This window comes from Maylandia zebra, linkage group LG1 (genome assembly GCF_041146795.1).
Source record: "Maylandia zebra isolate NMK-2024a linkage group LG1, Mzebra_GT3a, whole genome shotgun sequence".
Classification (NCBI taxonomy): domain Eukaryota; kingdom Metazoa; phylum Chordata; class Actinopteri; order Cichliformes; family Cichlidae; genus Maylandia; species Maylandia zebra.
The window spans coordinates 20459941-20474182 of NC_135167.1; the positions used below are offsets into that span (position 1 = coordinate 20459941).

Sequence of the window (14242 nt, forward strand, 5' to 3'; positions counted from 1 at the left end):
AGATGTTACTAGAAAAATGTTCCTCTATTCCGGTGTTGTAGGGTCTGCAATCCGAGCTGATGAGGTTACACGAACATTCAAACCAAGTTCTTCAGAGGTATTTTTAATTAATTGCTTATAAATGTAACATGGTGCTGACTGTTGTTTTCACTTCTCAAAAGGGCTCCTTTTGAGATTCATATGATTCTGAGAATTATAGGAGAATCAAGTTTAGCACAATACTACGCTATTAAACTGAGTGGCAAACTGTGTTATGATTTGCACTGTAGCTTTAAAAAGGGAGGATGAAAATCAGAGCAACAGAGACTGGGAAATCTCGACTCTCTAACACGAGTAATATCCATGTCTGGAAATAAAAGATGGATATAGCCAGCATAGCTTATCACTATGGTAGTTATCACTATGGTATCACTATGGTAGCTACCAGCATAGCTCTCACTTTGAACCATCAATTTTGGCGTTACTGCATCCACAGACACAAGTAGCTCCTAATTGGGCAAAAGTAAAAATAAAAATGCTAGAATTTTACTCCCCAAAACCGGGGAGAGAATGCAGACTTCCTGGACAGGCTGTTAGTAAAATTAGCTGTACATGAAACTTATTTGTCAGACAATTGCCTTAATAACCTAAAGGCACAAAATCCCACATCAGTTAGCCCACTAGTAAACTGATGTGCTAGCATAAATAATGCATAACTTTAATCCTTAATGGAATTAACCAAGCGAGTGAGTAGCTTTATTTTGATGGGCACAAGATGCGACCAATCACATGCAAAGAGCGACTGGGGTCATACCATTATGTGACAGAAGGAAGGGGGGCAGACGTTCTGATGACAGGAAGCGTGATGGTATAGGCCAGGTACACAGGGAGACAGGGGGAGCCAGTGTTGTGCCAAAAACTGATCGTCTTCCAAAAAGTGATTTTCTATGTTTTTGTTTGTTTTTTTAAATCTAATGTATTTACTTATATTAGTAAATAGACTGTAATAAAAAGGATTTATGAAGAGGTTATATATAAAATAAAGAAATTACTTGTTTTGGAAGTATCTTTATGATGTAATTGTACCCATATAATCATCGGTTCTGTCCTTTTTCGTCACTTCAAGTAAGTTTATAAAACTGTGATGTTATTTTTACAATTTCTGCTGCCCTCTTGGTTAGATCTCCTTAGAAAAACACATTTTTAATTTCAACGACACTTTTTACCCCAATAATAAAAGTCACTTTGCCAAAAACTGATTGCAGCAGCTGCTTCGCGATAGGAATGTTCTTTTTGGCTCTAAATTACTAGATGTTCTCCACAAGAGAAGCTTTGACAGATTTTAGGTCAACAAGCCAAAACAGCTTAAATTCCATCAATAATTTTTTGGCAAATACCGGAAATCACTTTTTGGCACAACACCGTATTTTACTGCTAGCATGTCAGAAAAAAGTGAAGGAACGAAAACGAAAGAGTGGAAGTGTAAAATGAGCAGCATCTGGCTGGATTTCAACTATATTGGAAAGTGCAGAAACTATAAAATTAGGAACTGGCCTTAAGTGATCCCAGTTTTTATTTTCAGCCATTTTCCATCGTGGAGGACAAAAGGTTTCTAACTTGTCCGGGCCTTAAACCTCATGTGTGTTCTCCCCAGTATAGTGGTAATTGCACAAAAATAAGGTTTTTGAAATTACTGAATAAAAAAATGCTACCACAAAACCATGCCTCAGAGTGTCTCAATGAGTCTCAGAGGCCTAAATGTGCGATTGAAGTCATTTCTAATTCTTAACTTGTTTGATCTGCTGCACACCAAAAACAAGAACAAGCATAAATTAAGGACTTTTATCTTTACTTTTATTACTTTTACATCTTTATTGATAACAACCTATCTTATGGTCATTCATACTACACAAAGTAATTAATCAATAAACAATTACAGTTTCATTGTTTTGTTTTTTTTACTTTCTACTACAGAAATTTCTTTCTATAACAAAACAAAACAAAACAAAGCCAATGAAACTGGACAGTCTGGGCAATGAGCTACAGAAACTTTTGTGTAATTCTATAAAGTCCAGAGTTGTACTGACGGATTCCTTTCTTTGTCACAGCAGTTTTTTCTTTATCATGTAGAAACAGTTAAATATGTGACTTCTTCACGCTGAAAGAAAAGGAGATTTGATGGTTCGGCCCCCTTAGGGCCAAAGTGGGCTGCATGTGGCTCGCCATGAAAAATAAGTTTGACACCCTTGCTCTAAGCACATGCCACTTTCTATGTGAGCTGTATGTCTATGTAAACTGATTCCCTTTTGCAGCCATCCTCAACTGGCCATTTTGTGCAACTGCAGTTTTTGGCACTTATACACTGGCTTACTTTTTCAGGCACTGTGAATGTGAATTGAAAAATTTATAAATTATCTTAACAAAACACATGGTTTATGAATGAGTGGTTTTTTTTCTGCTGAATTCTGACAGGTATGAAAGACACTGTATCAGCCCTCAGGGACTTTACAGTCGTGAGCCTCCAAACCATCGCTCTCTGCAGAGTGAGATGAAGGATATGCAGCAGGTCAGTAATGCTTGCTGCCTGCAGATTATCTTTTAACAGCACCGCTCATTTCATGTAGTTCATGCTTCCTTCATTTGCAGGAACATCACAGAGTTTTAGATGATATAAGTCTCCCATCCCACACGCACGACGATATTCAAAGCATCATCCAAAGGATCACGAGTGCAGAAATAGCTCACCTTCTTCACAATAAACATCTCGAGAGGGTGAGGATGATGTTCATTATAGCAGTAATGTACATATTAAGAAATCTCACTCGTCTTCTCTCACAAACAGGACTGTGCTCCTGTGGAAATGCAGGAGAGGCCTTTTCCTCAACAGCAACAGGCAAGAATCAAGCAGCAGCTTCTCAATGTGTATGTGATTTTTTTTGTAACCTCCCTTTCTCCTCTTATGGTAACAGATTGGTTTTGGTTGATGTTAGTCTTTCTTCTGAGAAGCTAAGCTAATAAAACGAGTGTCTGGTTTTTACAGTGTATTTATGGGCATCTCCATTACATAATCATACCAGTTACCATCTTCCGTGTGCAAGACCGTATCAGGGATAAGTGCACTTTTAGTACCCCTTAGTAACTATAGACATTACAGTGATGTTTATAAAGCTGTGGTGGTGGTTTCAGGCTGCAGGAGCTCGAATTGTACAAGTATGTGTGGGAGGATAAAGGGGAGAAGGTGGAGGATCAGCAGAGAGCCTGGGATAGGGAACAAAAGGAAAGTCAGAGTGGGAGCCAGATTCCCATCAAGGAGGCCAAGAAGGTGGCTGTGGCGAAGTGGTGGAAAGCCCTCAGCGTAGAGGGGGCTAAGGTCCGAAGTAAAGACATTAAGTCAATTCAGGAGCTCTCTGAGATGCAAGCAAAGCTCAGGGAAGCAGAGCAGACGATCACTGATATGAGGGAGCAGGTCTGCCACCTGCAAGCATCACTAAGATCGTCACAGGAGCACACCAAGCAAAAAAACACCAATAGAGTTCTTCATACTGACAAAGGAAGCAATACAGAGAGAAAAGAAGAAGACAGAACTGCGGCGAAAGAGCTGAGAGATCAGAAGGATGCTTCAGTGGTCACAGATCCTGTTAGTATCACAGACGGAGCAGCTTCAGAGCAGGACACCACAGACAGGCTTCTGGCAACCCTGAGGAGGATGGAGGCGATGGTCAACAACGCGTTGGAGACTGCCCAGCTGGTGAGGAAGAGCGAGCAGAGGGTGAGCCAGGTGAGAGTGAGGATGGAAGGGATCACTCACAGGGTGGAGGAGGCTCTGGGGAGAGCTGCAAACACTGATGAGGAGCTAAACATGCTGGAGGCCAGGATCACAGAAAATGCTCCAACTCAGGTTTGTCTGTGTTAGAAACCCATCTCTGCTTTACATAAAATCAAAGTTAATTGTATCTTTATTTAAACTTTTCACGCACAATTATGACAAGCTCAATCAGGATTTTTTTCTTAAGTATTTTTATTCATCTTTAGGCATGAAAAAAGATTTTTGAACTTCATTTTTTTTAAACATGTACTTTTCAAAGAGTTTTTTACATGTTCACTTAATCAGTCCACTGACCAGTGGGTGACAGGATATGGAGTGACACATCAGTGTCCAATGTAGTGGTTTATGTGCAAGTATACCATCAACACTGACACAAACACAAGAAAACAGCCTTTGAATAGCTGTCCACTGTAGTGAGCACTATGCGTGAAAGGGTTAAATAAAATAAAACCACGTGGAAGAATTCCCACCAGCATTCTATAAAATATTTATTTCAATCTAATGTATTATTTCTATGGAAAAATGGACATTTTATTGGTCAGTAGAATTTTATTCTTGTTGCTATTTTTACCTGCGCTGTGATCCACTGTTGGAAGCGGATGATTCCAAACAACTTCCAAAAAAGAGCAATGCTCATTTATTTGCATTTTCTGTGGTAATGCAGTAGCACAATCAGCAGGATCACATAAACATTCTCACAGGATTTAGCAAAGTGTTCCACAAATTTTTCATGTGTACAGCCTTAAAGCCCATCACCTATTTTACTTGTAATCCAGTGGAAACAGTAGCAATCAGTTGTTTTTGTCTGTATTTTCCTGAAGTCTCCAGATCTAAATTTGCCAAATGATCATGAAGCAGATGCCACACGGTTAACGGCTGAACCCGAGGAAGCGTGTGGAACAGAGCGTTCTCCTCCTGCACCTCCATTAAACCCAGAAGTCAGTGAGCCTCCACAGAAGTCCATGAATGGTATGCATATCAGAGATCCATCTTCTGTGTTAATGTGGTTCTGTTAGATGCACATTAATTAAAGCTACTTCCTTTTATAATGGCAATCCCTGGGGATGTCTGGAAATAAACTGTGCACACAGCAGCTGGTACAGTGAGGGGGAAGCGGAGAGCTCTGGTGGGAGTGTATGATATCTATCAAAATGGGGCATGGGGAAAAGCAGAGGACGTAGACTAATGCTTTATGTAAACACACTGAAGTTCAAGTACTTTTTTTCTACAAACATATTTTTAGAGGCTTAACGTCACTCTTAAACGTTTCAGATAATCAAAAAATAATATATGACAAATATAACCAAAGTTAATACAAAATGCAGTTTGTAAATGATGTTTTCATTTATTAAAGGAAAAGGAGCAATCCAAACTTATCTCGTCCTGTGTGAAAAACTAACTGTTCCCTGTTTAAATCATGAATTAACTGCAATAAACTGCATTTTTTGGAAATCTGAGTTCAATGTCACCAACCCCACCAAAGGCTGATCACTTCCAGACCTGCTGAATCAAGAAATCACAATAGAAACCAAAGTAAAGCAGCTTAAAGGATCTCAAAAAGCAACACAGCATTCAGTGATCTAAAGAAACAACTGAGAAACAAAGTCAATGGCGTCTATCAGTCTGGAAAGGGTTACAAAGTCATTTCAAAGGCTTTGAATCACAGTGAGAGCCATTATCCACAAATAGAGGAAACCTGGAACAGTGGAGAACCTTCCCAGAAGTGGCTGACCTACCAAGATTACTCCAAGAGCACATCAACTACTCATCCACGAGGTCACAAAAGAACCAAGAGAAACATCTAAAGAACTGCAGATTCTGCAGATTGAGCAAAAATGGCATCAATGGGAGAATTTTTAAAGAGAAAACTGTGGACTGATGAGACTGATGAGTCCTGTCACATCTGGCTTACATCATAACAACAGGCAAACACCGTGGTGGTAGTGTGATGGTCTCGGGCTGCTTTGCTTCTTCAGCACCTGGACGAGTTCTGGATGAGTTCTGTTCTCTACCAGAAACTCCTGAATGAGAATCTCCATTCATCAGCTCAGAGAGCAGGACAATGATCCCAAACACACCAGTAAGTCTATTTCTTAAAGGGTTTGTAGTAGTCTCGTCTAGTCAAAGTCTGAACTTAAATCTGATTGAGATGATTTTGCACGACCTCAAAAAAACATTCATACTCAAAAACCCTCAAATGTGGCTGAATTAAAACTATTCTGCAAAGAAGAGTGGGCCAAAATTCACCCCCAGCATGTCTCATGATCAGTTATCAAAGGGTGGTACATACAATTATTAGGTTTAGGAGTAGGCTTGGATTGCTTTTTCCCTTATGAAATAAAACCACAATTTACTAACTGCATTTTACATCATCTTAGGTTATCTTTGACTAATATTAAAATTTGTTTGATGAGCTGAAACATTTAAGTATGAGAAATATGCAAAAAAAGAAGAAGAAATCAGAAAGGACACCGTATGTTACGTACATCTGTTCACTAATGTGTACACTAAAGTACCTACCGCAACATGTATTATTGCGGTAGGTACTTTGGCCAAAGCAAAGGTCACTTGTGTCCCATCTTGTCAAGAAAGGTCAAATATTTCCACTTTCTGCTTTCTCAAAAACAAGCCAGTCTTACATGTAACTGTTTATTAGTGATACAGAGTTTGGAGCTTGTAGAAACTCCTGTGAACCAGTGGGTGGATTTATATTTTCATGCGATGTTAAATGAACTTACAGTATTTGCCTCAGTGTGCAATTGTTTATTTTATCCCCCCATCTAAAGTTTATATTCCAGTACACTTATGGTTGTTTTTTGCTTAGCATGTGAAGCTGCATCCACACGGGCAAAGGCTGCGTCAGAATGAACAGTAAACACTTTATCTTACATGGTTATAAAGGTTATTCTGTTCTGTTTGACGTCTGTTGATTTGAATAGTGTGTAATAGTAAACTGTCACTATGAGGACGTCTCTTTTAACTCCACATTCATACATGCACACATATAAAACTTCAATACAACTAAAGACTATATCCCATATAATCTCTTTCTCTATATAACCTATATAATCCCTTTTACACCTTTTTGCTAGTTAGAACTGTTCTATAATGTTGTCCTGAGGGATTATGGATGGTAGTTTTGACAAGCAAAACTTAACACAAACGTAGCTAAGAGAACAACTGAACACTCAGCTTTTTGCAGTGTGTTTTAAGCAAGATGAATGCTGCACAACTGAGAAGTAGATCTAACTGAGAAGCTGACAGGACTGCAGTCTGCACTCACTCATGTATTTTAATGAGTTACAAAATGCAGGAGGCCAAAGCTTACACGAGAAACTGGGACTGTGGTGGAAGGTCGCGCCAATAAGCTGAACTCACTTCTGCTCAGTTTATTTCTTTATTGGCTTATTGGTGTGTTACCCTCGCACAACATCAGTGTTTACTAATGTCATAAATCAAGTGAAAAATGGTTAATTTTCAGTAAGATCAGACTTTTGCTACCAAATTAGCCTGACTAGCCATTAGAAAGAATGCAAGTTTCAACTTTATACACAACAACTTCCCATTTAAGTTAACTGCTTCGATCGTTTTATACAGTCTGTGGAAAGCTATGCCATATTTATCGTCTCATTTCAGTCAACATGCAGGAATTATTTCAGTGTATAAAAACCATCTTGTGTTAAGGATCATATGACTAAAATCAGTGAAATTCATCCCACTGAGGAATAATCATAGCACTCCATCAGCTAGGGTTTTTTATTGTGGACTGTATTGGTGAACCTGCTGAGCAACTCTCTATCATTCATATCATTCATTATAAACTAGCAAACAGTATGATTAAGAATAATAAATATTCAGGTTTTAAATGTCTCTGAGTGCTGCAGTGCCTGTGTTGGTGGCTGTAAAACTATTTTATACACTTTTCAGTCTTCCTAGAACTAATAAAGCATTGAGCTGGGATACTAAATGAACACTAGGCATACCAACCTGCTTTTAAGTTATATGTCTCTGTTTAAAACAAAGCACAGTCAGGTTACTTAAAGCTTAAAGATCCCCTGAAGCCTGAATGTAAATAATTTAGAAAAGCAGTGGGTCTCTGTGCTCTGCTTGGTATGTGGTGGCTGTAAACGGTGCGCTCTTTCGCGGGGCAATCTTTAGGTGAGAGAAAGGTGGAAATAACAGCTGGAAGCTGGAGTGTGAATTCATTTGTAGGCAGGTTGAACTCTTCTTCCACTAATAGAAAGAATTTGATCTGGCGAGGAAAAAAAAAAGTCCACGTTTTTTTTTCTCCCTCATGGACTTGTGAAAGGATTTATAAGGTAAATACTAGCTGTGAATGACTGCATTGCATTACGCAGAATGTTTCAGAGTCTGATTTGCACTTTTTCATAAGCTACAATTCAACAGCTGGAACATAAACCCAGTTGAGAGTGTTTCTAGTACTGTATCCCCCTTTGTGTCTTCTTATGCAGGAATAATACTTGTTCTTGAGCAGCTCTTTCATTACCTCTAAAGTGACACTTTTATTTTGAGCTCTGAGGGTGCTTCTGTCTGAAAGTTGCTGATTTTAAACCCTTTGCCTGGTATCAGGAGCCCCTAAAGCAGCAGACAAGAGCTTTCAACCAGCGGCTCAAACACCTCATGCACTTAAGGTTGCCAGGTTATTGTTGCCCCTAGTTATCAAGGTGGTTTGTGGGGAACATACTTCCTGAAACGGGAGTTCCAGTAGTTCTGTCAACCTGATGAATATCATGCTGCTGGCAAGAGCCTCACAGAGCAGAAAACTCAATTTATTTCTTCCCTATTTGTTTTCTGTTTCTGTTTCTGTCTCTTTCACTCTCTCTCTCTCTGCATGTTTCACTTAGTCTTTTCTTTTTTTAACTCTCCCCTGACATTTGCATTGCACATGCTTTCCTGTTAAATGCAAATCAATCTGTTTTCTCTGTCTGTGCTCTGGTTCTCACAGGTGGCACAGGAGGAAGCAGCTACAGCACGGTAAGTAAGCGCTCCTTCTGTTCCATTACTGTAAAATGCACTATTGTTTTATATTTGAGAGGCAGAACTGAAGGTTAGGTGTGATTATTATGTCTTTTATGGTTTTTGAAGTGACTTGTGAGAAATGTGTATATATGTTTGGCTGCCAATATAAGATAAAGTGTGACTGCTTCGTTTGACTTTAGGCCATGATTAAAAATAACTAAATTTGATTTCTGCTAATGTTTATAAGCTGTTTGTACTTCATATGATTGTTTCATTGAATATTACTTCTAGCCCCTTCTTTAAAAGGGAAATAATAATATTTTTTTACTCTTTAAATAAACTCTAGTTGCCCTAAAAATAAGTGACAGTGTACTTTTATCTCCTAATGGAACATGTAGAAGCAGGACACAAACATTTAATGAACCTGAAAAACCCTGTCCTATAAAGGTATAGTATCATGTTATGATGCACTGTGCATCTAATCTAATCCCATTTAGTTCACTGTTGAACCATCAAACATACAAATATATTTTTTATAAAATATTTGTGTCTGCCATCTAGATGCTTGCAGTCAGAGTACCTAGAGCAGTGTTTCAGCAAAGATTTATCAAGTTTGGTCCACTCGTCTAGGAGGAGATAAGGAACATTAAAACCAGATAAAGTAAAGTGAGTAATATTCATCACTTGGCAAGGGGTATGTAATGAGTAGGACGTCTCTGGCAGATGATAGGAAATTATACAAATGGTTGGCTTTAAATAGGGCCAAATTACTAGACTGTACATACAGCTGTTTAAAAAATGTATTTTTCACAGGACTCTATACAGACCTGCAAAAATGTAAGTATTGCTTCCAGAGGATTTAGGGAGGTATGTCACAGCTAGGTGCTGATAATCAAATGACCTTGTCTAATCGATCATCAGCATTTGTGAGCCTCTCTGGAAAAGTGGAGGCTTTGGCAGTTTGCTGGTCTCAAGCATTCAGGTGTGTGTTTACAAAATGCTGCGTTCTTCAGTAAGTGGAGGTTCCAGCAAATTCACCCCAAGGTCAGACAGTACAATACTTCTCAGACTCTACAGGCCTCAGTTAGCATGTTAAATGTTAAAGTTCATGTCAGTACAATTAGATATAGACTGAAAGAACTGTGAGTTGTTTGGAAAGCCTCTTCACTCTAAAAAGAAGAGCATGGCTAAGGTTTGCAAAGCTGCATCTGGACAAACCACGAGGCTTCTGGAACAATGTCCTTTGGACAAATGAAAACATCATCATATTTGGGTCATGCAACGAGACAATGATCCCGAGCCCTGAAGCAAATCTACAAGAGAGTGGCTGAAAAAGAAAAGGTGTTGCAACCTGATGGAAATGCTGTGGCAAGGTGTCAGCAGAGCTGTGCGTAATGCAAAATGCCCATAAAACTCAATGAACTGAAGCAACACTTCAAGATAAGTGAGCCATATTTCCTCCCCAACGATATGAAACACTGTTAAAGCCGTACATACTTCAAGTCATTGCTGCCAGAGGTATTTCTACAAGCTACTGAATCCTGGGGTGTACTTATTTTTTCATACGAAGATAAAATTATAATCACAAGTTATTTTGTGACCCTTTGAAACACAAAATCCCCACCCACCCCAGGAGCAACCCTTATAGCAGGTAATTGTTTAGTCACCAGATGGACTAAATAATTACCTGCTAAAAGGGTAAAATAGGAATTAGTTTGTCTGCAACAATAATCTGATAATTTATTTTAATTTATTTGTAGACTCTAGTATCATCATCATCATTGCCTGCTTAATAAAACAGCAGAATGTTATTGGCAAAATAGCATTAAGATAATCATCGCAATAGTCGTATCAAATAAGGAAAACAGCTGACTTTTTATCACAAGTTCCTCCTTTTAACAACTGTTTCCTTCACACATGATTACTTAAGACTTAAGCCCATGTTAAATAAAAATTTTATGCTGTAATTTGCTGTAAAAGTCAGCTGTACTCATACAAACAATGTGACTGCTGTCCTCCTTTTTTATACCATCAAAACTCAAGATGATTTCAGCACTTTTAAGACAAAGTAGCACAAATAACAGAAGCTTTGGAAGGGCAGTTTACCAAACATTAATGGACCTCAAGAGCCTGGAAGTGGATGCATGGATTCCTCCTAGCCAGCAGAGTAAACACAGCTCAGGCAGGCACAATCGATCCATCAGTTTCTCACAAACATGCAAACGTACCACAACATGCAAAAAAGTGTCCTACGCATCTGACAAAGTAAAAAGTGAAAAAATAACACACTTACACACACAAACTCTGAAGCAACAATAACATCATTTTGTATCTTTCTTCAGCTTTAAGTTAAGTTGAGGGATGATCAGGGGAGCAGCAGTCTGACACACACACAAACACACACAGAGAGACACACACTGCACAGCAGCTCACAGAGCCCTTCTCCTTAAATGGTCAAAGCTCCCAGGAGTGAAAGAGAGGCTGCTGCTGAAAAAAGACAGGGAACAGAGGGGACGGGAGAAGGAAGGAGAAGCCCTGAGGGTAGAGGAGTTTTCTGAAGGAAAGGCTGAGGGTGACGCTTTGACTGTGGGAAGTCGGTCTGACTTGGAGAGATCAGCCGCGGTGTGTGTGTGTTTCTCTCTACAGCACTACAGCACCCGACTCAGGTAAGGTGCATGCTCTCTGTGGACAGGTTTAGATGATCGGCTGGTCACAGTGGACTATCCACAGTGGTGGACGCATGCAGTTTCAGTTTAGTTATGGTCTCTGCAGCCTTAACAAACATGTGCATGAATATTTGTGGGTAAATGATATTCTAGATAACTGTTGGTGTGAGTTTACATGAAGTGTTTTTTGTTTGCATGTGAAACTCTGTCTCATGTTTCCTGCGCCTTCATATGTGACCATGCATTTTCTGAAGCCTGTGGATTTAGTCTGCTCCCTCATTCAATCCATTTTTTCTTTCTGACACTTCCTCTGACTTGTTATCTCAGATTGCGACTGCGTGGTAACCACTTCCTCTGTTGGCCCTGTGCTCTATGCTTCACACAACCAAATTTTAAACAAATCTGGCTAGAGGGAATGAGCTTATGTAACAGGAGGAGGGGAGCAGGATGCTGGTCCTTATTTCTCCCTCCACAGAAAAAGTGACCACTAAAGTACGCTGCAAAATGAAGCTTCCTCATGAAATCAACAAGTACTTTTGTTTTACTTCTCTTTGTGCAAGTAAAGGAAAGAAGTCTTTAACTATTGCCACTCGGGCCCCTGTGTTCTCACCCCCCCCCCCCCCCCTTTGCAGGAAATAATTAGAGTGATTCAGTTACTATGCAATATTTATCTCAGTCTCTCGGTCTGCTGAATAAACACCACACCATTTAACCTCCTGCAGAGTAGGTTGACTTTGTTTGGGCTTCTTCTTAGAATTCCTCTTGGTCCCTGGGTCTTGGACCCAGAGTTTTGAGTTTCTAGGGTGCTTGGGATTTTCTGGTTTTGTATTTCTGATAATCTTGTATTTGGGGTTTATATATTTTATATTTTATATCACCTTTTGTAATCCCTTTCTGTGTCCCCAGTCGGATATGTCCCCATGTTTGTTTATATCCTGTTCCTGTTTCAAGTTCACATGTCGTACTCCTGGATTGAGTGGTTGTTATTTCCTGTTTTATTTTGATAGTCCCTTGTCCCCTTTGTGGTGTGTTTAGTTTTGCTTCCCCTTGTCTCATTAGTTGGATTCTGTTCGCCTGAGTCTTGTTTACCTCAGCTTTCTTGCTCCCTAATTACCTGGTGTGTATTTATGTCCACAGTTTCCTTCTGCTCTTTGACATGTTCTCCCTCATGTGTTCTCAGTAAGATTCCTTGCCATGGCTTATTTGTTGCTGAGCAACTTTAGTTTGTATTTTTATTTCCATTTGGATCCTACTTTGCCTGCCTCACAGCGAGCCTTAACAAAAACATAATCATTGATTCCTTTATTGTTCAAATTCTTTGTCTAAATATTTCTGTCCATAATTAGAAACAAATCAGGTTATGGCTGAATAAAAAATCTTTGCACAAAATTAAATAGTTTCATGAGTTCAGTAAGTTCAAGAGCAGTTAGCTAGAAATAACCAGTAGCTCATTTGTGAGTAACTCAGAAGGACCTCAAACTTGTTTTTTTCTTCTAAATTTATAAATAGCACCTGAAGACTTAAGACAGTTAATTACAGAATTAGAAAAAAAAGAAGATAAAAACGTCCTGGCTCTCCTCAAGAACAAAGCAACCAGTATCTGTCTAACTCTTTTCTGCCAAAGTGAAATATCGCTTTAAAGTATAAAAACATCTGTTTTAAATGCTTCCGTCGCATATGACACTGTCCCTGCATTCAGGAAACGTCCTTGCTGCTCGCAGGGAGGAGTTAAACAACCCATTTCCTCCCCAGTGACTCACAGCCTTTCTGTCCCCATATGTTCCCAAGATCTTGTCATCTTTGTGATGACACTGAGCAGCACTCAGCATATTTTGTCCTTGAATTCTCAGAGGATTCGTCCATCACACGGCCACATGCCATACCTCTGAAATAACCATTCATTCATCACACCTTCCACTTTCCTGCGCATATTATTCAAAGCTGCTGCACGTGATTTGAAAGAGAAGGCAGTAAGAAGGCTCACATCTGTGCTGATTGGACCTATGTAAATTTCTCTTTTTCTGGTGAAATCAAATGAATGTGTGCGTCACATTAGCACACACAGGAGTTGTGTAGATCATGAGTGCACCGTGCTCCTCCGCAGAGTGGTTTAAAAATACAGTACATGTGATTTGCATAAATTTGTTACTGAAAAGGGAAGCGCTGTGTGTTCAAACAATGGTTCAAACAAGCTGCACGCATCAAGTCAGGTTGGCTTGTAGCTCAGGGAGCCAGGTAACTGCTGCAGTGTCCATGGTAAAGATCAGCTCAAACAGCTCAGACCTGAAACAAATAAATTATTATTTTTCCAGTGTGAACATCAGATGTGGTGATAATGTGGTTTTGTTACATTTTTGTTTGACTCAATAAGACAGCACTTTGAACGCTGTAAAATGAATACATGGTGGTTTTTAAAAGTCATTTATTGAGAATTGATTAATAGTTTTGTTGTTTTCACATGTACCACTATGATATATACTGAATCAAACAGCCTTGTTTTCTTCTCTTAATAAAATATTCTACATGTACACATTTGCAGGAGCCGCATCATAAATTTTGATTACACAGCTTTTACAGCTTCAGCTTTGATGATTACACTAATCTTTGCACTCATTTAAATTCATGTTTGCTGATCGTTCCCTGCTCTTTGGGTCTTATCTTGGGGCCAAGATTATTTAGGTTTTTATATAATTGGCAAATTTGAGGCATTTTTCTCATTTTCATTCTCCTCAAAACTAAATCCTGCTTCAGTTTGTTTGCAGTTGGCTTTTTCCTCTTAATGCTGCCCATA

At 39.1% G+C, this 14242-nt stretch overlaps 1 protein-coding gene across 1 annotated transcript in view; it reads left to right on the plus strand.

The window, feature by feature from the left end:
• mrvi1 (murine retrovirus integration site 1 homolog) overlaps positions 1–14242 on the plus strand; it is a 32540-nt gene continuing 18298 nt past the window's right edge. Inside the window, exons 1-7 of the mRNA XM_014412399.3 lie at positions 1–97; positions 2452–2545; positions 2626–2751; positions 2822–2901; positions 3166–3877; positions 4627–4774; positions 8772–8800. Of these exons, the coding sequence (XP_014267885.2) occupies positions 60–97; positions 2452–2545; positions 2626–2751; positions 2822–2901; positions 3166–3877; positions 4627–4774; positions 8772–8800 (1227 nt within the window). The 5' untranslated portion in view covers positions 1–59. The remainder of the gene's footprint in view (positions 98–2451; positions 2546–2625; positions 2752–2821; positions 2902–3165; positions 3878–4626; positions 4775–8771; positions 8801–14242) is intronic.